Source organism: Budorcas taxicolor, chromosome 14 (genome assembly GCF_023091745.1).
Source record: "Budorcas taxicolor isolate Tak-1 chromosome 14, Takin1.1, whole genome shotgun sequence".
Classification (NCBI taxonomy): Eukaryota; Metazoa; Chordata; class Mammalia; order Artiodactyla; family Bovidae; genus Budorcas; species Budorcas taxicolor.
In genome coordinates this window covers 5,726,399-5,754,117 of record NC_068923.1, presented here as the reverse complement: position 1 = coordinate 5,754,117, position 27,719 = coordinate 5,726,399, and the positions used below count along the sequence as shown (strand labels likewise).

The 27,719-nt window shown below is 39.2% G+C and overlaps 1 protein-coding gene across 1 annotated transcript in view; it reads left to right on the top strand.

Annotated features, from left to right (window-relative positions):
* ADGRB3 (adhesion G protein-coupled receptor B3) overlaps positions 1–27,270 on the top strand; it is an 881,864-nt gene extending 854,594 nt beyond the window's left edge. Inside the window, exons 28-30 of the mRNA XM_052651548.1 lie at positions 9,898–9,933; positions 20,125–20,229; positions 27,082–27,270. Of these exons, the coding sequence (XP_052507508.1) occupies positions 9,898–9,933; positions 20,125–20,229; positions 27,082–27,270 (330 nt within the window). The remainder of the gene's footprint in view (positions 1–9,897; positions 9,934–20,124; positions 20,230–27,081) is intronic.
* The last annotated feature ends 449 nt before the right edge of the window (positions 27,271–27,719 follow it).

Here is a 27,719-nt window from a genome sequence, read left to right as displayed (position 1 = left end):
GATGGCAGCTCTTGAAATAACAAAATTGGAATGTCTCAATGAGGTCTACCATTACACTGATTATAAACATATGATTACCATAGATTGATATCTCTCAGAATAAGTATTTTGCTTTTAGCTCTTGCAGAATTATGACCACTAAATGTTTTGGTCTTAAACTGTGAACTCTTGGGAGGCATGTAAATTAAGCAGGCCAAGAGTCAGGACTCTGAGGTCCAACCACATGACTTTTGCAATAAAGCAAGCCCCCCTCAGCTTCTTTCTTACCCACAAAGTGATGCAAAGAGTAGTCAATAGGTATCAATATCACTCATATTTTATAACAATTAATCAAGTAATATCTAAGTCAAATAAGACAACTCATGTATAATAGTCTTTGATAGATACCCTGTTACTGTTTTGTATGTGACTTTTATATTCTTTACCTTGAAATTTTTCTATAAACCCACTATTTATATGGGCTCCCCTGGTGGCTCAGTGGTAAAGAATACACCTGCAATGCAAGAGACATGAGTTTATTCCTTGGGTCAGAAAGATCTCCTGGAGAAGGAAATGGCAACCCACTCCAGTATTCTTGCCTGGGAAGTACCACGAACAGAGGAGCCTGGTGGGCTGCAGTCCACAGTGTCACAAAAGAGTTGGTTATGACTTAGCAACTAAACAACAACAACGACACTACTGATATACTGCATATGTTCAGTATACAGTGCGATACATGCATTATTTTATATGCATTTCCAATTGTTTTAACGTAACAAATTATTTCCCATTACATTATAGTTGGTTGCCTGCTCTTTCTATCAGATGTTTGCTGATAATCTTAGGTTCTAGTGTTCAAAAGTGCCCAGAGCAAATTACCCCTCCCTTCTCCCCACAAAGCTGTGCCTTGTACTATGTCAAGATGAAGAGAGATCCTGAAAGTTTATAGTAACTTGTGTGGTATAATTTTGAGGTTCTTCCCAACTGAGTTGAGGAAATTCTAGACCAAAATAGGCATGCAGACGAGATCTAGGATAAATCCCTAAATTCTAAATCAGTGTTAAACAAAATACAGTTTCTGAGGAAAGTCATTCCTTGGAACCATAGGCACAGGGGCGGTGAGTCCAAGTTGAGTCCTGAGTGGCTAGAGCTCCCTCAAGACCAAAACAGGCCATCATTCTGAACTAGCAGAAGGGCTGCTGTGCTGTCTCTCACTGGCATATCCCCGACAGTCGCAGGTCTGTGACAATAATGACCACGTAAACACAAACCACATAACATTTATTCAAAGTCAGAAAAGTTTCTCAAAGAATATCAGTGATTATGAATATAAGAACATAACGCCATAAATAATCATAATGACCATATGAGGTTTTTCTGCATAGAATGACTCTTTAAAGTGTGCTAGAGGGGTTAGAATGGAAACATTACAATATTTTGCTTTTCCTAAAAATGTTTTATGTCTAAAAGCCTAAAAACCTTTCTGGGTTTGATATTGTATAGATTGTGTGTGCTTGAACAATAGACTGGGTTTCCAAGTGCTGCTTTGTTCCATGGTAGTTTTTCCAAATCTCTGTATTAAATATAAGCATCATGTATAAGTATGATTCAGCCAAAAGCTCTGCATTTAAATGACTTAGAAATCACAAGGCTCACATCTTGAAAAGGAAGAAAATTCAGGATTCAGAATGAAAATTCTGCTTTTCATTTTCATTCTTTCAAAGAGTTTAATAGTAATTGCTTAGGGTGACCATTTTAGGAGGCAGCTGAATATATAGATGTGGGAATGAATAATAAAATTAGCATTTATATAGCATCTTTCATTAGCTGATCATCAAATCACCTTAAAATATGAATTAATTAATCTTCACAACATCTCTGTACAATGCATAAGTTGTTCTAATCCTTGAAGTAAAGTCATTTGTTCAAGGTTACCATGCAAGTGCACAGAGAGGCCGGGACCTGAATCTTTCTATCCTGACCAATTTTACACTGACTCAAAGAGACAGTCATGTGCCTGAATGTTAGCATGAGAGTCACTTTACCAAGTTCATTTAACCCAGGTCAGACACTTGGTCATATGGAATAATGACATGGAATGGATGAAGCGTAGATGTGTACAGCTATAGCAGAGTTTGGGAACAGGACTGTGGCAATGAAGGTCCAGTCTGGTGTGATTTCCTCTGAGGACAGAGTGAGTGGTTAACTGCCACACTGTCTGTAGCCAGCCGTCAGGAAAGATGATATTCTGACGCTAGAGGAGAAGCGGAAAGATGCCTAGAGCATCAACATGGAGCGTGGGGAGCAGTAGTAGCCAGGAGGTGTCTTGAGCCCTGGAGAGCGTATGAAGACAGAAGGGAGCGGCCCTCCGACTGGCATGAGGCTGTGGCGCAGTCTGAGTCTTCCCGGAGTGAGAAAGAAGGGCCCAGCCTCAGGGGCCTCTTGCCTGGGAAGCTGGGGCAGCAGAGGACAGCCAGATGCCGCCGGAGCTTCTCAAGGGTGTCACGAAAAGATGTTCACAGTGATTCAGAAAGTTGCCTCCAGAGGAGTGGGTGTTCACAATTTGCTGAGGTGGGAAGTGGTGGGGGGAAAAAAGAGAAGAGGGTGAAAGCTGCCAGTGCTGCCCAGAATACAGTGTTGCTGAGGAGAAGGGCAGGCGAGGATCAGCAAGAGGCAAAGGAGAGAAAACAAAGCCGGAGAGTGGGTGGAAGTGTTTATTCAAGTAAGGAGGAGGCACCAAAGCGAGAGGGCGGCTCCCCAAAGCCAAGGCAGTGCCCGCAGAGCAGGCTCGACCGCCAGGGGAGCCTGTGCAGCTAACCTCCAATTATTCCATGCAGAAAGTTTCAGAAATGCATCGAGTTGTGTTTTTGTTTTGTTTTGTTTGGGGCATAAAAGCACACCCAACTTCTCTCCCCTCTTAATACTTTCTGGTTTCTTTCTTTCACGAAATATGTTAGCTGCCATTTTCCAAACTGTATCCATTCCCAGAACGGACTTGTTAAGCAATTCTGAAAATTTTTAATTTCCACAATTACGGATTCATTGCAATATGCCCATGGTAGAATTTCTCATGATGGCGTCAGGCCTGGATATCATCTAGTTGCTTTTCTTAAAGCTAAGAAAGATGAGGTTATTATTAGGATTTAAGTCCTTGCCTTTCAGTTAAGGAACAAAATGTGTCGAGTGAATGGTGTGTATATAGACAACTACAAGGCACCGTGAAGCAAGCGAGGAAAAGAAGGGTCTGTATTCTCAAGCCATTGAGGACTGTGAGATACAGTTTAAACCTTGGGTTGTGGCTCCATTTTTTTTTTTTTTTTTAATTATAGATATATCAGTGTAAGAAGATAAGTCAGTATTTGTTTGGACTCATGGCACACTGCTCTTTACACTGTGTCTGGTAGCTGGTATGTCTAAATAGGACATATTTCCTCACTCAAAATTCTTCTCAACTTGGGTGTGGCTCCAAGTCAAGAGACCTCCGTGCCCCTGGGTCTCTTGGGGGTTGATGCAGGCTTCTGGCTAGGTGAGAGGACTGGCCGTGAGGGAACACTGTGAGGCTGGAGGCTGGTTAGAAGAGGGAAGCCAAGGTGTTTCTCCTCACTCTGCTTTGGGCAGCACCTTGTGTCTTTATCTGCAGTTCTGTGGTGCCTCCAGCCTTGGCTAGATGCCTCAGCCCCCGGGGTCAGGTCGCTGTGCCATCTCCCTTGTCTGTCCCTGTGGGAGGGGGGCACTAGCTGCTTCTCCTGTGAATCCCTGGGTTCCTCTGTGGCCCCTTATGTGGCTTCTCGGCTCCTCCATCACTTGAATTCCTGTGAAATGCTTTGCTCCAGGGTAAGCACGTTAAGTGGTTTCTCTTATTCTCTTGACATATCTGACCTAAGCTTTTCTCATAACTAAACAGAATTAGATGGTCAATCGTACAATTGCTATTTTAAACAAAGTTTTGCTGCTCCAGGTTTTCTGAGTATTCAGGTATAAATTTAATGATGTATCTCAAAACATGCTCAGCCAAATCTCTCTCAGTTTATAAGTGCGTAAAAAGGGGCAGCATTCTGTGCTAACTTTTTATATGCCAGTTTTCCTCTGGACATGAATTCTGGAGATCTCAATATAATGGTTTTGAAAGGTAAAACATTTTAGCTATAATGTCACATCATAGGTGCCTCCCTTATGGCTGCAGTGAACATCAAATTGGATAATGTATGTGAAAAATCCTTTGAAAATTGTAAGGAGCACTTTAGATGTAAGGTTGTGTGGTTATTATTTGATTACCATTATACCTTGAATATTGCTGCAGAAACTTGATTGCTATAATTAAGTCAATATTCAGGATATTAGACAAAATATTATGGCCATGCTTGGGAACTAGAGACTCCCATCACTTACGGAAACAATTATAGAACTGACCATTGGGCAGAAGCACCTTTTTCTTATGTAACCTTTTTTCCCACGTGTAGCTGTGGTGAAAGAAAGCCTTTTCCTTCTTCAGTGTTTTGTTTTTGCTGCTGGGTTAGGGGATTTTGTCTTTTATGCAGGCACACAAAATTAGGCAAGCAAAATTAGCTCTAATAAGTCATTTTTCAAAATGAATGATTCTCAAGTTTCATTTCCTCAGATATTTTGAATGGATATGACATCAAAGCTTTTTCACTTGAGTGAGTTCATTGCTCAGTCTGTAATGGAAACTTTTAATGGCAGTCATATTGGCATTTATTAGTCCATGGAATTTATTCCTCACTGTGAATCTTCTAGGATCTTGTCCAGCTTAATCTGCAAAGACACAGACAATGAAGTATTCCCTTTGAGAAATTATTTATCTTTCTACAAGATTTCACTGTGCAGAGACACCTCTGTGCACATTCTATTCCCCTGAGTAGCCCCATACTGGTGGGCATTTTCTTACTCAGAATTCATCCTAAAGAATGTTTCCTTCTATTAGTGATAGGCCTGCACTCCTCTAAATGGTCTTAATCCACTTGGCTGTCAGCTGATCTATTCAAAATGGTTTCCTTTGTGTATATAGTCCACCTGCTTATACAAAATCTCCTGGAGTCTTCCTGAGAAAAATAAAACCAAAAAAACAGGTCACATTCTTTTGAATTTGTTTGGCTTCCATAGTGTAGCTCCTTCAATTTTTCAGCAATAATTTTGTGAATGTCTACTACTGTGCCAGGCCCTAGGCTAAGGTGCTTGAGATATAAAAGTGGTCAAAACAGATGTGGATCCTGCCCCTTTGGTGAATAAACCCTGTGGAAGAGATAGAAGGTGAACTGTTAACAAATGAATAATCTGAAAGTGTGCTGTGCTGGGCAACAACCGTGGAATGTGTGAGAGAGGGGCTTCTTTAGATGAGGAGCCCTGAGAAGGCTTCCAAACCTCCATAGAGTGAAAAGTGAAGTTAAGAAGGAACATGGTTTGTGAGGTGCTAAGGGATCAGGTGATGTTTCAAGAAAAAGAAACTGCAAGTGAAGAGGCTCTGAGGTAGGAAAGAGCTTGGAATGTTCTCATAGGGTTAGAAGACTTGTGAAGTGAGGGGCAAGCTTCTTATGGAGTTGGAGTAGGAAGAAGAGACCAGACTTTTTAGAGCCTTGTAAAAGAAGAGAAGCAAATGAGACAGAGAGAAGCATTTGTCCTGGTCATTTGTCTATCACTTTGATAGTGTGGAAGAGAGAGGATTAGGATCCCGTGGCAATGGGAGAAGGTGTAGAACAGAAAACGGGAGGACAGTTAGGAGACCACTGAGGTCATCCAGATGAGAGATAAGGATGTCTTTAACTATGCAAGAGAAGCAGAGGTGGAGAAGATTGGGCAGATCAAGATGTGTTTTGAACATAGAACAGATGGGTCTGCTGGTGGATTTGATGTGCAGGATGAGAAGTAAGAAGGGGTGAAGAGTGATGCCAAAGAGTCTCACTCGACAAAGTAGATAGGCAACATTTCCTGTGATGGGAAGACATGGGAATAAAAGGTGTTTGCAACTTAAGAGATGGTATTTAAAACCATGGGAATGGATGAGTTCATCCAAAAGAGAATATGAGAAAAAAGACAGCTGTGCAGCTCACCATTTAGAAGGCAGGGCGATGAGAAAGAACCAGCAGTGGAGACTTGGCTGAGCTGCAGTACATAAGAGGGAGGAAAAGAAAATAAATGGAAAAGCTGAGACAGATGAGTGCTTTAATGAGGAAGTGATTAACTCTCAAAAGCTTCTGAGAGTCCAGTAATATGAGGAGAGAAAAATAACCTTGGAAATTGACCAGATGGATCTCTTCTGAGACCTCGATAAGAAGAATTTTAATGGAATATTGAGGACAGAATACAAGTTGGGATGAGTTCTAAGTGGGAAATTAAGAAAAGGAAAGAGCATAGAAGAAACATCATCTACTATGGCAAAAAGGATAATTTGTATCAAGTTATTTGGGAACTTGGGGCATAGAGAGAGGAGTATTTTTATCTTCATAAAATATGTTGGCACCATCCTGACTTTTCAGTCTCTGGGTTGGGAAGATTCCCTGGAGTAAGAAATAGGAACCCACCCCAGTATTCTTGCCTGGAAAATCCCATGGACAGAGGAGTTTGGCAGGCTACAGTCCATCTGGTTGCAAGGAATCAGACATGACTGAGTATGCCTGCAGCCACATCCTGACTTATTTTAAATTTACATGTAGCATTTCTTCAATTATCAACATATCAGAAAAGGTGTTTGGACTTGATCACTTTTCTTCATTGATTCTCATCTTTTAAACATGTGACAGTTATTTCTAACCACTTTCCTACCTTATAATAACACTCAGAGAGCTCAGAGGTATATTTGAATAAGCATGTAAGGCAGTCACAGTTTCCACAGACTTCAGTGCTTTGAAAGACTCTTCCACACACTGCAAAACAGACTGAGAGATGATGAGTGTTATCATGAGGAAGTGAAGAACAGAAGTTAACACTCTGGTCCTTCCATTCCATCACAGATTTTCCAATGCAAATACTTCCTTAAGATAAAATTGATTTTGCAATGGGAGACCCATCACGGAGTGAAGTCTGCCACTGTGTTGTTGCATCTTGGCTCATAAACTAGCCCACGTTAGAATCACTTTATCAGACTTTTTTCTCTTTTAAAATATAATTGACATGTAGCAGTTCATATGCTTGATTCTGCTTCAGGCTTGCAAAGCATCTCATTCTCCTGCTGTCATCCTGGGGTTGACTGGATCCTATAACGTTATTCTTGCTGAGTCCCAGGTAAAGTCAGCAAACTATCATATGAATCTTGGCTGAACCTTGTACCATGGGGTAGTCACTGAGCAACAGTGGAGAAAAAACACAGGGTTTTGCGGTCAGAGAGGTGAGTGGGAATCCTAGCTCATGCGATTACTACCCTGGTGAAGCAGGCGAGTTATTTGAACTCTGGTCCTCAGCTTTCCTCATTCATCAACAGGGAAAATGCATAATTCTTTCCTAACCAACCCACAGGCCAGCTAGCACGTTCAAACGTGAAAGCACTTTATAAAAGGTTGAAACACTTGGTCAATATTACAGATATTTTATTACCCTTGGGCTCTAAAAATCTGCCACATTTTTTCAACTCTTGAATTTCAAGTCTTCACTGCTGAATTTTCCAGCCTACCTACCCCCTTGCCCCCAACTATCTTTTGAACTTATTTAATTGAAGTCTGCTTCACGTACTCATTTCTTAGCCTAATCCCTCAAAGTTGCTAGTTCTGTTACACCTTTACATTATAATGTGATTTTAATGAAATGAAACAGAGAGAAACTTATTTATGGATGTATATCCATTTTCTTTCCCATATTTCACAGCCGCATAACCGGCACCTGCTCTCTCAGGGAGAACCCCTCTCTGCTGCTCCTCTGGGTTCCCATCTTTTGTTGTTGGGCCTGAAATCTGGAGCTTACAGCAATATGTATCCATCCGCATTTCCGGTTCTTAGGCAACACACCGTTGCATTCAGAAACAAGAGAATAGCATATAGCTGTTAGGATCTTTGCAACAGAGAAGCCCTCAGCCCATGCAGTGGAAGGGCCTCTTTGCTGGATAATTGAACCTTTTCCATCAGGTCTCACTATTTAATTTTTAAATGAAACCCAAAGCGCGTGACTAATGTTCTGTAGTAATTGCTTAACACTAAGTGTTTCCATGCTTGAATTTTGCTGTATTAGGAAAGAAATTTGCTTAATGTTCAGTTGCAAAAGTGTCCTGGTGAGTCACAGTACCGAGAAGGCAAAGCGCCCAACAACAGGAGGGATGCCCTGACCTTTGGTCTAACATCTCAGAGCAAAGTGGATGCAGGGCGCTGCGGCCTGGCTCATACATCACGGGCAGCTGAAACAGCGGTGGGGGTTGGCCAAGGAAGCCTGGGTTACACGGCTTCCCCCACACACCTCTCCTTCCAGAATGCCCCCAGAACTGGGACACAGAGCAGAGCTGGGTCAGCAAGGTGACTTTCCTTTGAATAAAGCAGTTCCTTCTCTGCCTCTCTTTGACTGTACTGAAGGATTTGATACTCAATCTTAAGCAGCTCACCAAAATTAAATTATTTCAGAACTTTTAAACCTTTTTTTTTTTTTAAAACATAATCTTCCTTTGGTTACATCACCTTCCGTTTACTGCAACATGCTTTGGAAAGTTGGTTATCAGGGAATGTTCAGGGTGTATAGGAACAATTTTAACTCTGGCTGCAGAAATTTAGTCATGTTTTCCAATGAGCTGCATTAGTTCCTTTCTTTCTCTCCTAATATTCAACAGTTACAGGAATCTCTCCCTTATCTTGGACATGACTCCCTCAGGTTATTGAATTTCACACTATAGCTATTAGGATAGGAGAAGAGGAAAGAAAAAAAAAAAAAGAAATTTTATATATCTTCCCTACTGCCTGGATAGTTCATCTTTTTAATATTTATTAATTTCCTCTGTTTTTCATTCCTACTTTCTCAAACAAACAAAAGAAGCCTGTATTGGAAACTTTTGAGCTCCAATAATTTGGTGGACATTTTCTATATTTATCAGATAGCTCCTTCTATATCTAATAATTCTAAGAATTCAGTGAATGCTTTAGAGAAGATGTTAAGAATACCTGCCCTATATTAACATTAAATAATCACATTAATTTCATTTTAACCATGTTTCCTGATTTTATCAAGACATTTATCTATAGCTAGATTCAGGAAGTGTTTAACAGATTCTGAGGCATAGTGAGGTATCTGCGTCTACACCTGTGTTCTGTGGGGGTGTAGACTGTTTGTTCTTGTTTTATTGTGCTGTGCTTAGTTGCTCAGTCGTGTACAACTCTTTGCAACCCCATGGACTGCATCCTGTCAAGTTCCTCTGTGGGGATTCTGCAGGCAAGAAAAATAAGAGCAAATACTTTCATGCCTAGCTCTGAGAAAGATTGTGCTGTCCAGGAAGATTACCAAATATGGAGAAATTTGTGGATGAGACCTATAGAGAATTTTGGCATGTAGACAGAAGGTTAGGTAGAATTTGGTAGAAATGAAGGTTGGGGGGAATGATGGCTGGAAAGTGTTGAGATGACTGGATGTTCTTCCTCCACAGCTTTGAATCCTTTGTGTCTGTAAAGTAGTTTTGCTGTAGTAGGCCTCAAGTTCCCTTCAAGATTGAACTTTTTAAGTGAATTTTCCCTTAAAAACTTCTCTGTATTGAAAAAAAAATTAGACTTGAGGCCAAGATAAGAAATATATTATACATTTATATTCTTCAATTTTAAAGGACATCCAAAGTGAAAATGGAATAATGTGGATGGCATAGATTGAGATCATAAAAATGTTGAGATTCTTTTGTGAAGGAAATGTTTATATCACAAAGAAACGGGATTGAAAATAATCATTTTTATTTTAATACTAAATATACTTTTTTGGTTTTTCTTCTTTTTAAAAAATATCTAACAGAGAAGAAAATCACGATATTCAGACCTTGACTTTGAGGTAAGTAAGAATTATTTTTGTTTTTATTTTAATTACTTGAATTTGAAATTGGTGTAGAATTACTTAAGCATATTACTCTGTGCAGCTATGTAAGAGTTGTACATTTTTTAATTAAAACGAGAAGTCCAATGTTTTTCATTAAAATCCATAATGTATAACTAGTTTTAGAGAAAAAAAATGTAAGTTCTTATTGCTTTAAATGTGTGCTGAGTCTGAGATATTACATACAATTAAAGATTCCATTTCATAATGCTAAGACACGTGGGCTACTTATGGTGAGAGTTGAATCTGGTCAATTTGTTTAAATCCCTCAGTTTGTTGGGAAGCAGGCATTTTAGCTCCTTGATATTCTAAATATTTTTCATATTTAAAATGGTCATGTTTGTTCTACTTCAGTGATGATGTGAAGAGCACCTGTGAGGGGTGTTTGGCTCAGTAGCTAGGTTTCCTTGGGACTGACTTGCCAGACTCAGGCTCCCTGTGGTACATTACAGACTCATTTTTCCAATAGCAAGTGTTGTTTCAATGTGCTCCTCTGTTTGGTAAATGCTTTTTCACAGATATAAACAAGATGAAGATGTTCATTTTCCAATTTGCATTGAATTTATATTGATGCTGTAATATTGATGCTAGAAATTACTGAAATCATACCATTTGAGCAGCTTGTGCTAAGCACAAAATTAATGATGTTTGAGCATCACAAAAAATGCACTTATGCATCTTGATAATTGGATATGATTCATAGCCTGCTGACATAATTGGATATAAAGCATTATCAATTTTTCCAGCATATTTGTACTGTTGTGATGCCTACATAGAACCTAATACTCTTTAGTTGATATCCTAAAATTTTAGAAGCCTCCCAGAACATGGAAATTCATAATTCAGTCATTTCATTTATGTAGATGACTATTGTAACCCAGCAATGCATATCAAGTATCAAAAGGGAGACAGTAGTTTCTGTTTACTACAGTGGTGAGCAAGCCCAGAATTTACCTTGAATAGAGTCTAAGAAGAATTGGACTTTTTAAAGACATATTTTAGTAGAATTTGTACAAGATACAAGATAGTGATGATGAGTCTGACTTCAATGATGATATGGCAAATTTTAGTAATGATGTGGCTCAATTGCATCAATATTAAACTGGCACAGGATGGATATTTCTTTATAGCCTAAATTTTTAAGATAAAAGTATCAAGACTGTAAACTCAAAGGGAAAATAAGCAGAACTCTTCACTTTTAGATTCTTTAGTACCTTTTAAGGAACAGATATTTTAGGGTTTTTTCCTATTAATTCTTCAGGTAGCCAAAAGAGAGGACCATCCTGTATATGTTCCTGATGTATGTATGTGTGTGTATATATTTATATATATATTTGTGTGTGTGTGTGTGTGTGTGTGTGTGTGTGTGTGTCTGCATATATACATATTCCTGAAAGCAGTTAGTTGTGTTAGTAGGGAAGGGAAGAAGTGAGATTATCCCACTAGGCATCACCGATAAAATATAGTAAAAATCTAGATCTAAAAAAGCCTTAGTGTAACCAACTAAAGTTATGTAATTGCCAGCACTGAAAAGAAATCTATGTCCTTTGGAAAATTAGAAAAACTGTTCTCTTTTTAAATTTTCTCTGTGGCAACTGGTAACAGACTCCTTAAGCTGATCTTTCTTCCTGTGCTTTGGATTCCAACATATAACCAGGTTATTATCAAAACATCTGCTGATAACAAAAAGATAACAAAAAGTTGCAGCACTGCAACTCTGGATATTTTCCTGTGCTCTCTAATTACTTTGGTTCTTGCATGACTTCTGTTGGTGTCAAGTTTTGCCAGAAAATGTCTTTGATGTATGATTTGAATGGTTTAATACTGCTCCCCTTAGTTCCCTTAGTATATGTGCAACCACAATTATATAACAGATGTTTCATGGACTGTGTCCAGAGAAATTATTGCTGCATTTAAATGCTGATGAATTTTAATACAATCTATCTGTTCTCTATGGATAGTCCTTGAGGATGAGTCCAAGTTGTCTCCTCCCTGTTTTAATTCAGGCTGGATAAATTAAACATGTTGATGTCAAGCTTTCTGATAACGCCCACCTGAGCCTGCGAGTTTTACCACGCAATGGCCAACTCAGACATTTAAACCACTGCCTGACAAACTTTGCCTCCTGGATGCCTAAAAGCATCTTTCCTTCAGGTGAAGGCCTCACTCACTCCCCAGAATCCACACATGATAACAACATTCTCTTAACTCACATATCCAAAAAACCCTGTGGGTAAGTATCACACATGGGAGGAGCCGTTTCACAGTGCTGATCTCCAAGACAGCATTGAGCAAAGAACACGGCAAGTTAACTTGTCATAAAACTGTAGAATATAGAGTCTTACTTTCTGGAAAGTATACAGAAATTGCTGTAGTATTGACCTTATGTTTTGTGACCAAACAGTCTATTAAATTTGTATTCCCAACTCTAAGCAGAGAGGTGGTACAATACATATGTAACCCTCCAGTAAATGTTTGTCACGTGAGTGATGAAAACTTGAAGTTTTAATCTGATCCACTTTAATAAAACATGGTCAAACACTACATCTGAGTTGGAGCAGAGAGCAGTATAGAAAATGGACCACAATGGAGGCAACACCTCAAAGATAGCCACATTAGACTTCAAAGATATCCACGTCATATATAACTCAAGGAACTAGTAATGTCACATAGAAATCCCCAGAAGGGGAAAAGGCATGGAGGTTGCCCTTGCATGTTTAGCGAGCAAGAAGCACGTCAAAATTCAGTGTAACCTGGAGCGTATGGAAGACAAGAGCAGACAAGAGGCGGCAGTTTATAAACCATCTAGTGAAGGGCTTGTATACCTTAGGAACAATTTTTACCTAATTCATGACTAAAAGTCCCTGAGTTTTTTCTGTTGTATTTTGTTTTGTTTACTTTTAATGAGGAATTTTTGTAGCTCTGATCTGGGCTATGGAAAGATGAATATGGCAGTAATAGGGAGGAGAGATGGTAGTGTGGTGAGGGAGGAAGTTGAAATATAAACTAGGGAGTGACTAATCAAGGAAAGAAGAAATGAGCAGCCACCTCCTAGAGGTGGTAGGAAAGCAGAAGTGAGGCTGCTCGGTCATGTGCTACCCTTTGTGACCCCATGGACTGTGGCCCACCAGGCTCCTCCATCCATGGGATTTTCCAGGCAAGGGTACTGGAGTGGGCTGCCATTTCCTTCTCCAGTGGGTCTTCCCAACCCGGGGATTGAACCCAAGTCTCCCACATTGCAAGCAGATGCTTTACCCTCTGAGCCACCAGGGAAGCCCAGGAAGGCAGAGGTGGTAGGATAAAAGGACACTGAAGAGTCAAGGTCAAAGGGCAGCGAAGCCAAAGAAAGACAGCTCTGCAGGTCTGAGCCTGAGCTTCTGCTAGTAGCACAAACAGATCCAGGGAAGCCAAGGAGACATCTAGCTAGGACGAGTTGTATTTTAATACTTGGGGGATTAAGGCGCCTCATATTATGTGAAACTAAAAATATTTGGCAGGTGGTTTAAACTGTCTGTCTTGGAGTGAGGACAAAGCTCAAAGAATTCTTAAGAATACAATTATACACTCCCTTCCTGAAACTGTAATATATATATTTATCATTTCCATGTTAAAAATACATAGAGAGAGGTGTCTTTTTTGTATCTTCTCTTGCAAAAATGTGGGGATAAACCTTGTCACATTCTTCCATGGGAACCATGCAGCCTCTTAAACACACCTTAGAATGTGCCTTTGAAGTTCCTGGTGAGTCCCCACACCCAGTCAATCCACGCTTCTCCCACTTGGCAGAGGGCACAAGACAGCACAGACCTTGGGTGATTGTGACCTGTCTCGGTGGGCACTTGATTTTATTGGAAGATTTGGGGGAATATAGTCAAGTAAGATAAAATATTATTTTATACTAATTTTGTATTATTTATGAATGCAGCTAAGCTGTGATATAAAAGAAAATATTTATATTAATTTCTAAATTGAAAGCATATGATTTCTTAGAAATGTCTTATTCACAAAAGACCCCTTCATGCTTTGACCCAACCCCTAGCCATGTGTGCCTTCTGTTATGCAATCAGTATATTTTGGGAGGAAAAGTTTGTGCACTGAAAACTTGGCTATATGCTTCTCTTCTAGCTTACTAAATTCAAACTACTGTTGCAAAATTATTTATCTGTAACCAAGTATACTCTGAGTGATAGCAACTGTCACTCAGATATATTTGTATGTATGTATATATATATTGGAGAAGGAAATGGCAACCCACTCCAGTGTTCTTGCCTGGAGAATCCCAGGGATGGGGGAGCCTGGTGGGCTGTCGTCTCTGGGGTTGCACAGAGTCAGACATGACTGAAGCGACTTAGCAGCAGCAGCATATATATATACACACACCTCTTTCATTTTTTTGTCTGGTTTCTTTTAAGCCCTGGGTACATATTTATTCAAATAGAAACATATTTGACACTGTAATGCCAGGCATTTCAAGGGTCAACAGATTCTGTCTTATGGGTACACTGGGACTCTGACCAAAGAAAGGTACTTAAGTCATCCCCTTCCCACAATATGACTTTGAGAATCAAGTTTAATTCCTGTGGTATGTGTTGTTTCCTTCACATGAGTTTTAACACCACTGCAGACTAGTATTCAACAGCCCACACTGAATTAACGGCAACCCACTCCAGTACTCTTGCTTGGAGAATCCTGTGGACAGAGGAGCCTGGAGGGCTGCTGTCCATGGGGTCGCACAGAGTCAGACACAACTGAAGTGACTTTGCCTGCATGCATGCATTGGAGAGGGAAATGGCAACCCACTCCAGTGTTCTTGCCTGGAGAATCCCAGGGACGGGGGAGCCTGGTAGGCTGCCGTCTATGGGGTCGCACAGAGTCGGATACGACTGAAGCGACTTAGCAGCAGCCACAGCGGCAGCAGCAGCTGAATTAAAGCCTCACATGCAAAGCAGCAAGAAGAAGAAAAATAACCCTAATTTTATACTAATTATATGGACAATGGCAGAAGAGCTCTATAAGGCCAAGTGGTGTCTAATTCCTAACAGCACACGATTTCCCAGCCCCATAGTCTAAAGTTTATAGTTGGGAGATTCTCCAACTTTTTCTAATCATTTCCTTCCATTTCTAAAAAATTAATATATGCAGTGGTAATACCTAATCTGTAATTCAAAGTTAAAGAGATTCCAACTCTATAATTCTAGACTCTGAATTTGGAAGAGAAAACCTTCAAACAGGAGCGAAGGTGAGGTTTGTGATGGCCTTCTGTGTCTGTCTACCTATGTATCTATGACACCTCATTCATTTAATTTATTCTGTACCTGTCTGTGGAGCACCAGCTGAATGCCAAGCACTGTGCTGGGTGTCAGGGATTCAGTTACTGCCCACAAGATGTTCAGAGAACAAGATGAGGAGAATAGCCTTCAAGCCAAAATTGCAGTGCTTGCTATGAGACCATTGCAGGGTGATTGATATTCACAGAGTTCATGAGCTCTCAACAGAAGCCCTCTCATCCACCCTCAATTTTTTAATCTCTTTTTCATCTGAAAAATGAGATGGCATCATCACAAACTTGGATAGTCTGATAAAGGATGCTCCCTGAATCCATGGGGTCCACCTAAGACAGCAGCATGCAGAGAGAATTCACTTGGATTCAGAATGGATTCAGCTTCCCACCACCTGTGTGAACTGCAAGCTTTACTGACCTCTCAAGTTAAATCTCCTAATCAGTCAAGTGAGATAATGACCACTACCTCCCAGTGTTATTGTGAGGATTAGGAAAGATAATAACAGCTACCTTTTCTTAAGTGGCTCTTATCTGTGTGCTCCAGTGATAAGTGATTTAGAACCCTTTTTAAATCTTCAAAGCAATCTTACAAGGTTATTCTGACAACTGAAACTCTAGCTAAAGGAGATTTGAGTTTTTTGTCTCTTACCATACAACTGGAAAGCCATGGAACTAAGACCCAAATCCAAGCTTGTCCAGATCTAAAACTACTAGCTTTGACAAGCATTTAATCAAGGAGACCACCTGGAATATAGTAGGACCTCAAGACATGAAGTTTATTTGCATCCTAATTTTTCTCAAATATCTGAAATTTCATGAAAGTCCTTGACAGCATATCAGTTCCCCCCTAATTTCAAAATTAAAAGGCCACAAAGACTGTCTTCCTTAAGTTACAAAGATATAAATGAAGGATAAAAGTCCTATTAAAAAAGCTATTTGGGAGACACCACGTTTGTGCAGTTAGGTGGCTGGTCCTTTTAGAATGGGAGAGCAGCACAGCTTTGAAAAAAGGAATAGTGATAATTACGTGAAAGTGAGCTTTGTCTAGTAGCTGTCTTTATTGCAAAAGATGCCTGTAATATCTGACAGGCATTATAACTAAAGGAACTGATTTTTATGTGGTGTTGCCAATTAGAATATATTTGACTATTTAAATACTCCACTTATTTAAGTTGCAGTTTTGTCACAGAAATCAATTTCTTTGCAACACAAGATGTTTGGTTCACAAAAGAATGACAAAGGTAAATGGATAAACCCTAAGGTCAGTAAAAGTCGAGAAAGAAAAAAACAAAAAACCCCAAGAACAACAACAGCAAAAAAGCGAAATTCAGAAAGAGCCATCAAAATGGATCAGTAAGATTTATAAGTATGAAACTCTATAATTAGGTAATTAAAATCATCAGAGCTGTAACTGCTTCAAATAATTAAATATTTAGGCAAACGAATAAGGCGAATCCCGTATCACCTGTGACAACTAAAACTGCAGCTTAAGTTTTTATCCCAGAACATCACTGGGTTAGACACTCCCCAGTATTTACTGTGATGCTGGCTTTACTGTCAATGGATCTTTCCCCACTAAAAAAGCGAAAAGATGTACTTGAGTCTTTGAACAAGACAATCATGCCTGGAAGGTCACACTGAGACTGAGACTGATACACGAGCTGTCCCTTGGCAACCGTAATGTGGTACTCTTCTCGGAACCAGCAGGCCATCACTGCTATGGTGATTTCAGGCCGTGACAAGGTGGCAGTTTCAAACGAGGCTGATCTGGCTTGAGGATGTTTTTGCAGTTATCTTTCTAGGTAGGAAGGGGCCCAGATTTCAGCATCTAAATTTTTCATTTGATTTTATATTCATTTCAGGGTCCTTGAGCTTTATTGTTCAGAGTAGCTTTTATGAGCTTCTGGAGAACATCATAAACTTTGGTTACCAATCAGATTGGTGCCCACCATATACATAAGAATGTCATAACAATCCAACTCTTCAAAATCCACCCGATTCAGAAAAAGGTGCTCCTCATTCCATCAGAGCATATGATTTAAAAACGCCTATCAGTATCCTTATTTCCATGGGATATATTTGATGCTTGGCTTTATTAAACGGATGCTTTATCCGTTACAGATATCTGGTTGCAAGAGACAGAGTGACTTTGACTGATAGACAAAAGAGAAATTTGTTGGAAGGATACGTAAAAATTCACCTCTTGGCAGGGGATGGTCATGACCTTGATTGACAGTTTCCCAAAACAAAGTCAGACCCCTCTCATGAGATAAAACATGAGTGGAAAGAGACAGCCCAGACCAACTCAGCACAGGGCCACCTCAGAGCGGGCAAGTGGTACCAATAACATCAACCATCTTAGAAGAGAATGAGTCCTCTTCGGAAAGGAATGATCTCCCTGAGGAAAGGGGATTGGGGCATAAGATTAAAAATTGCAGTAGGAATTCTCTTTTATAAAACAGGAGAAAAAAAACCAAAATGCAGGAATAACTGATTTGAGAATTCGCAACCTAAAAATGAATATGTAGGACTTCCCTGCCCATCCAGTGGTTAAGACTCCATGCGTCCAGTGCAGGGGATGTGGCTTCAATCCCTGGTCAGGTAACTAAGATACCATGTGCCATGTAGCATGGCCAAATTAAAAAAAAATTAATATGTAAATATTTTGGAATCTGAGTCACTTGGATTGCTCTTAGCAAATTCCCCAATCACTTACTCCTATAACAGCATGTCTTATTTTTCCTCACCATAGTCTAATTAAACTATGTGATTGAAGTGTGTCCCCCATTATAGTGCAAGCTATAACAGGGCAGCGACTCTACCAGATTTTGCACAGTATTGTTACTTCAGTGTCTAGTTCAATATGTGATGTCATGAATATGTATTAGCTGACAGAATGAAATCTCTTTAGAGAAATGTCGGTACTATGACATCACTCCTACTGCACCCTAACACAAAATAACTGTGTGATAAGATTCATTATCATGAAAAGCACTATATGGTAGTTCAAGCCGAAGTCAGTATACTGACAACTGTAGGGGTTTTTTTGTTTGTTTGTTTTAAAGCACTCATTGTAACTCAGACCCATAATTTAGACAATGTCTTAGGACCAGCTGCTGCCTGGGAATATTTACCTCCCCAGGATAGAATGTACAGCGTTGTTTGCCAGCTCCTTGGTCCTCAGAATCCCTCCATTGTGTTGCTTTTGCAAATCCTCGCCTCACAGCAATCTGCATCAGCCATCACTAGTCAGGTGGTGTATGCCCAGTGTTTCTCTGCAAATCCTACAGATCTGTTTCTTGTATTCTCCCCAAAACTGAAGAGAGGTAAATCACCCTGCAGCTTCATGCTGTGTTTATGCTCCTTTCATGAGTGATGATGCCATGTTCCCATCCTCCCCACCTGATTCATCAACAGCAAACTCCTGGAACTCAGAGGAGCCGAGGTGGAAATAATCCGGGAGAGCAACGCTTAAAACGGCCGAATACTCTCATAGTAAAGTAGGCTAGTGAAAAAAGAAAAATTAGCTAAACAAAGCATTGCCTAAACACAGATTCATTAAATATAGGAAATTAAAGTTGGCTTAAGAGAGAACAGGCCTTTTTCAAATGTTAAAGATACCATTTGCATTTTTCTTTTGCCTTTTTTGTTCTCCAGGAGATAAAGTTTTCTACACACGTGTCTTTTGAGAACAAAATTGGGCATTGTAAATCTTTCCCCAAAGTTGCATTTCTTTTTCAAAACAAATTCTTACTTTTGAAAATATTTGGTAATTAAAACAATAGACCAAATGTTCAAATCATAGCTCAGACATGAATATGGTATACCTACTCAGTCTGCAAGAGCAAATGGTGAGTTATGAAGCCCATGCTTAAAAAGACTATAAAATCTTATGTAAGCATGAGGGCATAATCTTGGAGAATCACCAAAACTTTGATATTTTAAACTTTCAAATATCACAATTGAGGGAGGTATTTTCTCCTTTAAAATAACACTTATAAATACAGGGGAACTTTTACCCAGCCCTCCTTTGTTAGTACTCTTTTAAATGCTCTGTAATAGAAAAAGATTCAGCTCATGATACTTACCCCAAGGTCATTTTTATTTCTGACTCTATTTGTTGAGTTGTGATTAAGTTGAAAGAAAGGATATAATTGGGGATGAAGAATATTAATGTATTTATATCTGTGGTTTTAGAACCTCATCAACCACACAATTTATGCTCTGAATTCTGATTGTTAAGATTCTGTACCATTTTGTAAACAAATATATGAAACTTCTGGGTCAGATTTTCCTTCTGTGAAGCTCAGTCATTATTCACAGGGAAAGTGTAAGATTTTTAGTTCTAACATTATATTTCAGACACTTTATTGCTTTGAGTTAGCTTTAATTGGCATAGCCTGGGACTTTGCTCCCTCTTTAGTAGAGCCAGCCAAGATTTTAGTGTTCATAGAAATGAAACATAAAAAGTAATATTTCCCATGACAAACACTGAGAGACTCTGGTGCTTTACAGTCTGAAATTTTTAAACATTCTTTATATTGTAGCAATTTTTGTAAAACAGCTTTAACTTTAAATGATGAAAATCTTACACAGAAAAGACTGCTACATTTTTACTCACCCACAAGAGAAAACTATTTTTTGCTAATCTTGTAAGTGGAAGAAAAAGCCAATTCTTCATGTTCTAGAAGTGCTGACTATAAGACAAGGGCTTGGTGCAGCTCGTTTGCCTTCGTGGCATCTTATGGGACCTCCTAGTACCTGCAAAACTTGATTTCCCTCCCTTATTAGTGTAGTAAAATATTAAATCTCTTTTTTAAATGCATAAATCAGATTAGAAATGTGAGCCATCATACTTTCTTTTGCAGAAGGTTATGCATACAAGGAAGAGGCACATGGAGCTGTTTCAGGAACTCAATCAGAAATTTCAAACTTTGGACAGATTTCGGGATATACCAAATACAAGCAGTCTGGTGAGTGTACATCGCTTCATTGGTGCTGATGCTATCTTGGGAATACAAGAATGGAAAATTGAAAAAAAAAAAAAATCCCCCGATAGTGCTTTGAATTGTACTCAAAGGCAAATTAGGAATAACAGAATTTTAAAGTTTTTTGTTCATATTTCAAATGTTCTCAAGTATAAGGTCTAATTGGAATGAGTTATATATTTTTTAAAAAATGAGTTATATATTTTTTAAAAAATGTGCTGGATTCACCTGGCCCTTTTATAATCAGAGCTAAAAGCCAATTAATTCAAATTTCCAAAGAGTTGATTAAATATTTTCATTTGAATGCCTGGCATTTTAAGGTCATAACATGTAATGTATATAACCTATATAATATAAATAAGATGTATTATAAATATATAACATGTAGATAATAAGCACGCCTATCTGTAGAAAGAGAGTTATTACCTGAAACTCGAGAGGTAGGTTTTCTCCCAGAGTTTCAGATACACATCAGCACTGGGGGCTTTGATCATTGGTTTTGACCACTCTCTTCACTCAGTTCTTCTAACTATAATCCTAGCATAGGACTTAATCAAATACAATGATATTTGGCAACTGCTATGTGCGTGGCACGGTCAGAGCTCCAGAGAAGGCTATGTCATTATTTGTGAGAGCACTGGATCATGGGTCTAGAAATCAGTATGATGTCTCAACAAGATATTTCAGTTTTATGATAGTGCAAAAGCAATGTGCATTCAGAAGAAGTCACACTTTACATTTTGAATTTTGGTGTGTTCCTTGGCTAGTGATGTGTGGTCCAGTATTCTTCCATGATGCTGGGCAGGGACAGAAATCCACAGCTCCCAGTCAGCCCTGAGACCACAAGGATGAACAACCACACATTGACAACCGTTCTCTACCCAGACAGCCCCCCTGTTTTTCACTTTCAGTGCGGTATTCCATAAATTACATGAGATGGTGAAGGACAGGGAAGCCTAGTGTGCCACAGTCCCTGGGCTCGCAAAGAGTTGGATATGACTTAGTGACCGATCAACAACAAAGCCTGGCTAAGCTATGGTGGTCAGTTGATTAGGTGTACTGAATGCACTTTGAGCTTGTGTTATTTTCAACTGTGATGAGATTCATGGGAATGAACTTACCATTTATCCATGGTAAGTTGAGGAAGACCTGTACTAGAAAGCTCAGCCAAGAACTATCTGAGTTTGAGCAAGTTACCCAGCTCAATTTCTGAAGCTCAGTTTTCTCCTAAACTGAGCATAGAAAGTAGTCTGATAATGTGCCCCTTGGACCTTGACAAAGCGGAGTGGCCTTACCAGCCACTGGCTAACTCTCTGACTCAGCTCTGAGAATTAGAGCTGGGATGGCCCACCCTCTGACCACTCTTCTCTCCAAGTGTGGCACTTTTTCTCAGCTTCACACGTTTGCAGACCCTGGCCAGCTGTCCTCCTCCCAACCTCTGGTGTTCTGAAATACACATCCTTTGAGGTGTTTCTGGTCACCTTCTCATGCTAGTAATTCTTTCATATATGTATGAGTCTTAGTCCTGGCTTTCTAATTAATGCTATTCACTTATCAAGAGGAAGAATTTATGTGTCTTTGTGTTTCGCTTGTATTCCTCTTAGTACTAAAAAGCATGATGGCCATACATGGTAAGTTATCAATAAATGGCCACTCTTGATTTCTTACGTGTCACATAGTTTAATCTGCATTTGTTAAATGAAATATTACAGACTTTAACTCTTCACTGGTCTCTAAACAGCTTGTGTATATCAATCTATTTTCCTCCATACAGCAAGAATCATGCATTATGTGAAATTGTCAACAAGAAGCATACAGAAAACACTGTATGTAGTGAGTGGTTCTTTCTCATCCCCCCCCCCCCCCCCCCGACACACACACCATCAAATATTAAACTGTCAATTTTTAGGTAGCAGGAAAATGAAAATTGCACCATTGAGATTAGCTCTAACCTCATTAGCCACTCATTTTGAAATCCTGAAAGCTAACATTGAAATGAATTGAAGAAAGTTCTTGTTTTCTTTTTAAAAGGAGAAGGTTATGCTTACAAATTTGAAAGACTTGGGCAACAGATACAGCTGGCTGACTGCTATAATATGATTGTAATTTCCCCTTGTATGGCCTGGATATTAAATCATTAATGGCACAAATATCTGTATCTCAGTTTCCTGACAACCAAAATAGCATCCTAATTACAGCACATCTCTGCAGCAGCCTGCCTTTTCTAGAAAAGATTTATAAATATTTATCATTTGGGAGGTTAGGAGTGGGGAGGATAGTTGTCAATGCTGCTTCACTATTGTCCTAAATACATGTGAACAGAGGGAAAAAACACCCTTATTCCATTTTGATTAATAAGGAACATGTGAGTGAGTTTATTATCCTATAATTCATAGTGGCATGTTGCTAATGAAACAGTGCCTAATTAGGTGAAGAAAGAGATTTTCAAAACACAAACCTCAATAAAGTCTGTTTCCTTTTTTTTTTTTTTCTGGCTACTAACTCACAACACCTGCCTTTCAATGCAAATGACTGTAATTATGTAGAATCTGGGGAATAAAAGGGAAACCAGAAGACCTCTCTATCTCCCTGCCTCTAGGCAGGACAGCACCTGAATCTCCTACAAGGAATAGGTATGGTTAACAGCCCCATCATCATATAGAATAAGTATAGGGGTCTTTCACTTTTCCCCCAGAAAAAAAGGTTGGAAGAAGGAAAGAAAGAAGAGAGGGAGGGAAGAAAAGATCAGTGAAGGGGGAAAAGAAGGAAGGATGGAGGCGAGAGGGACTTACCCATCTGTCTTACTTACCTGTCTGCCCTGGTGAGGAAATTTGGGGAAACAAACAGGCATGTTTCGGGTGGCTCTGAATTCTCATAGTCTATGAATGTCCTCTTTCTATTTGTACAGCCTAAGACCACATTAGCATTTTTGGAAGCCTCATGCATGTTGGCTTATATTGAGTTTATAATTTATTAGTCCTTTATCACACGTGCTTCAGTTTAAGTACATCTCCATTCTACACTTGAGCTCAAAAACATAAACGTAATACAACTGCATCAATTCAGGAACTTATTCTAACTCTGAATTTTGTATCAAGATTCAGGCCTCCACTGAAAGCTTTCCTGGCCCAGGTGGCTCTCCCTGTTGAATTCAGTAACCCCCATAGGCTGTTCCAGGGTTGATCGTTCCTTGGACCATTGAACAGGTCACCGTCTCTCCATGACAGTCCATCACCTGCCTACCACAGAGGAAGATAGGTGGCCCAGGGGCGCTATCCCCCACTTCCGGCTCTCTGCCCTGCACGCTTATGAGCCGTGGTGGGAACCGCAGCTCAGCAGGGAGTGCTGTAGGTTGCCAGAGGAGATAAACCTCATTCATTAATGTATTCCTAACTCAGAAATTCAATCATCTGTGTACTGGCAACAATACTCTTTGAAATTAGAAACAAGACATTCTGACAGTGTTTGTATTTCCTGTATCCACAGTGCTAGATCTTTAAAACATAAAAGGAAAATCACACTTATTCTAAACGTGATGAAATGCTTAATTATATTTATTAGAGTATCGTTGCTTTACAATGTTGCAATGTTGTTAGTTTCTGCGGTACAGAAAAGTGAATCAGCTATGCACACACAGACACATATATCTATCCCCTCTTTTTCAGATTTCCTTCTCGTGTAGGTCATCACAGAACACTGAGTAGAGTCCCCTGTCCTAGACAGTAGGCTCTCACTGGTTATTTTATACATAATATCAATAGGGTATATATGTCACTTTTAATCTCCCAATTCTTCCCACCCTCCCTTCCCCTGTGGCGTCCATATGTTGGTTCTCTACATGTGTGTCTCTCTTTCTGCTTTGCAAATAGATCATCTATACCATTTTTCTAGATTCCACACATATGCGTTAATATACAATATTTATGAAAGTCATTTTTAAAGCAAATAAACTAGCACTTTACATATCTTGACTTCTTTTATGATTGAACTAATTACCTCTCTGTCAAACTTAAGATTCCCTGAAAGCTCCTTGAGACAGCCCTCCTCCAAGATGGATAAATCCACCCCGTGGCTTGATTCAGCAGAATTTCTGCCCTTGAACCCTTCCATTGATGACTGATGGTTCTGATCCCTATAGTGCCCCCAAAGGTCCAACCATTCCTCATTGCCTACAAAATAAATTCCAAATTGAGAAGTAGCCTGGCAGACAAAGCCTCTTATGATCTGACTTTCAGTCATCTTTGCTTGTTTTTTTATTTTTCTAATAATCTTTTTCACTACAACTGAAATAAATTAGTCTGTGTTCCAAGAGGCCATTTCTACGCTGTCTGGATTTGAAGTTAGTACACATACTTTTCCAGCCACCTGACCTCCAGCCACTCATATGTCTTCCTGACAAAGTGCATCCTTCTCTGCCAGGCCTAAAGTCACTTTCCTCAAAAAGGTCTCTGTGCTCTCCACAAAAGGAAGCTGTATTGCCTCCCTCCTCCAAACTCCCACAGTACTTTTTCTGGATTGTAGGTATGTTTATATCTATATATTTTATACCTCCACTTAACTATCGACACCTTTATAACAAGTATAATTACTATCTAGTGAGTATTTATTGAAATCAAATATTATGCTCAGCTTCTCCACATTTTTTTTTTAATCTTTGCAACCCATAAATTAGGTGATGAGCTGCACCTTTTGCCAAGTCCTTGGGCCCAAAAGACAAAGCATACCTGTTTTGCAAATGTTAAAGTTGAGGTTCAGAGAAATGGAGTCAGTTGTTGCAGGTCACGTTCATATGGAATGGAGCAACTGGAATTTGGACCTGTGTGTACTGAGCTCTAAATCTATGTTCCCTCGTGGACCATGTGCTTTTCTATATTTGATGTATCACCTTTCTCTCCCGAGCACCTAACATGATGCCAGCATAGAGCAGCTGATACATAAACATGGATTGAAAGGAAGCAAAGAGGGAGAGAGGGAAAGAAAAGAGAGAGAAGGGGAGAGTTCTAGGACTATAATTCATGAGATTTTAGAGTATTCCACTAAATCAGAATTAACCCCCTATACATGCCCTAAAGTTTTACTTTTTATTAAATCTTTACTATTAGCTATTTTTTTTCTTGTATGTCCTCATGATTAAGGCTAACAAGTGCTGGAAATAGCTAACATATTGAGAATTTTAATAATGTCATTTCTACTTATACGCATATATATGGAATCTAGAAAGATGGTACTGATGGCAGCAGTGGAGATGCAAATATAGATAACATACTTGTGGACATAGTGAGGGAAGGAGAAGGTGAGATGAATCGAGAGAGTACAATGGAAATATACGTATTACCATATATAAAACAGGTAACCAGTGGGAATTTGCTGTATGATGCAAGGAGCTCACACTGGCGCTCCATGATGACCTAGGCGGTAGGATGGGGTGGGAGGTTCTAGAGGGAGGTTTAAGAGGGAGGGGACATATGTACACCTATGGCTGATTCATGCTGATGAATGGCAGAAATCAACACAATATTGTAAAGCAATTATCCTCCAGTTAAAAATAAAGCAATTAAAAAAAAAAGAAAAAGAATCTAGTTATAAATATTTCTATAAGCCGTGTCTTTTGACTATACTGGAGAATGATGTTTAATCTACTGAGTGGAATCCAAACAATTATTCAAGTACATGTTTTCTATTTCCCCTGCTAATTGATTGTAGTTAGTTGAAGGCCAGAATTTGTGTGTGGAGGGGTAAGGAACGGATTCAGCAACCATGAACTGTTTTCTTCTTCCTAAGGAGATTTCAGTCATGATTCTCTTCTTGTCTTCGATGTTACGCAGTTTAGTAAATCCTGTCCAAAGCCCCTCACTTTATAGAAAGCTTTAAATGACATTTATTTTTCATTTTTTGTAGTGTTTATTTATTTTTTAATATAAATTTATTTATTTTAATTAGAAGCTAATTACTTTACAATATATTGGCTAGAAGTTAGCAGTTAAAATAAAGCAATTTTACTGCTAACTTCTAGCCAATATCAGGATATAAAAACCACAAATGATGTCTGTTCATACATTTCTCAAGCACCTACAACACTGAAGTTCTTGGTGGAGTTATAATTAGGCAGATCTTAAATCTTAAGTGATTAGAGGGTGTGGACTATGAAACTTCAGAAGAAATGGCTTGTAGATATTTCTTTTTAAACCCTTATATTGCTGGATATGTCTTCCAAAAAGCTGTGCTCTTTGAAAGGATTTTTGGTAGTGTGTCATACAGGTATATAGGAAATTGTGAACAATATACAGCAGAAAAAAATACATCACACATAGCATTTTCATATTCTAAAAAGGGTAATTTCTTGAAAAACCAAGCAAAGATAGAGATCTAAAATTTTATTTTATAAAATAAGGCTAGTTTGGGTTATAGTTTTTAACATTACACAACATTCCCTATGACACAGCTTCAATTTTTTTTTAAATCACACCAAAGATTCTGCCAAAATATGTAAGTGTTCTACATTTTGTGTTAATGCTCCTTCCCACCTGAACCTACAGCCATCCTGACACTTCACAACATGCTCCCAAACAAAACATGATCTACCTTGCCTTCTATATCACTATTCACTTCCTGTGATTGCTGGAACATTTTAGGGTAACTCAAAGAAGGTGTTCATCAGTTTGTTCAATGAAAGAAAACTGAAATCAAAACCATTTCCTGCAGCTGGCCACAATTTCCAGTCATCTCTGAATCACATAAACTGGATTAAGCTTAAAACTGGCTCTCTTCCTGGAAATTTCAACAAGTGGCCACCCAAGTCATCAAATAAATGATTCCCTTCCCCTCTCTTCTTGACAGGAAAACCCAGCACCAAACAAGAATCCATGGGACACTTTCAAAAACCCCAGTGAATACCAACATTACACCACAATCAATGTCTTAGACACAGAGGCAAAAGATGCTTTGGAACTGAGACCAGCAGAGTGGGAGAAATGTCTGAGTTTGCCTCTGGACGTGCAGGAGGGGGACTTTCAAACAGAAGTTTAACAGAATCAAAATGGACTGTGGTGGAGACAAAATGTATTTGCACTGACGCTTAAGACTTGGGAAGCCTGACATTTCTCTCCAGACAATGCGACTCTCCTACGTCAGCACCTCCATGTGCCAAATGTCAGTGGTGTTTGTTTCGGTAACTTCTCCCTGGTCAGGCAAATGGAGAGAGGCCCAGGTGTACAGTCCTGACTGCCCTGTGTTGTAAGTACCCGTGGAATGGATTTGTAAGGTAATCTTTATAGATAAACCTCAAGCAACGATTCATGTTGTAACCGCTTCATATGGTTTAGTTTTCAAAAAACTTCACCATGAAGCACAATGTACATATTTATGCAGTTTTTAAAGTTTATAACAGTCTGTTTGGCCATTACTACACTTTTTACTTTATAATATAAAAGCAAAGTTTTTGTCATTAAATGAATGTTTGTTGAGCTACATTCTTC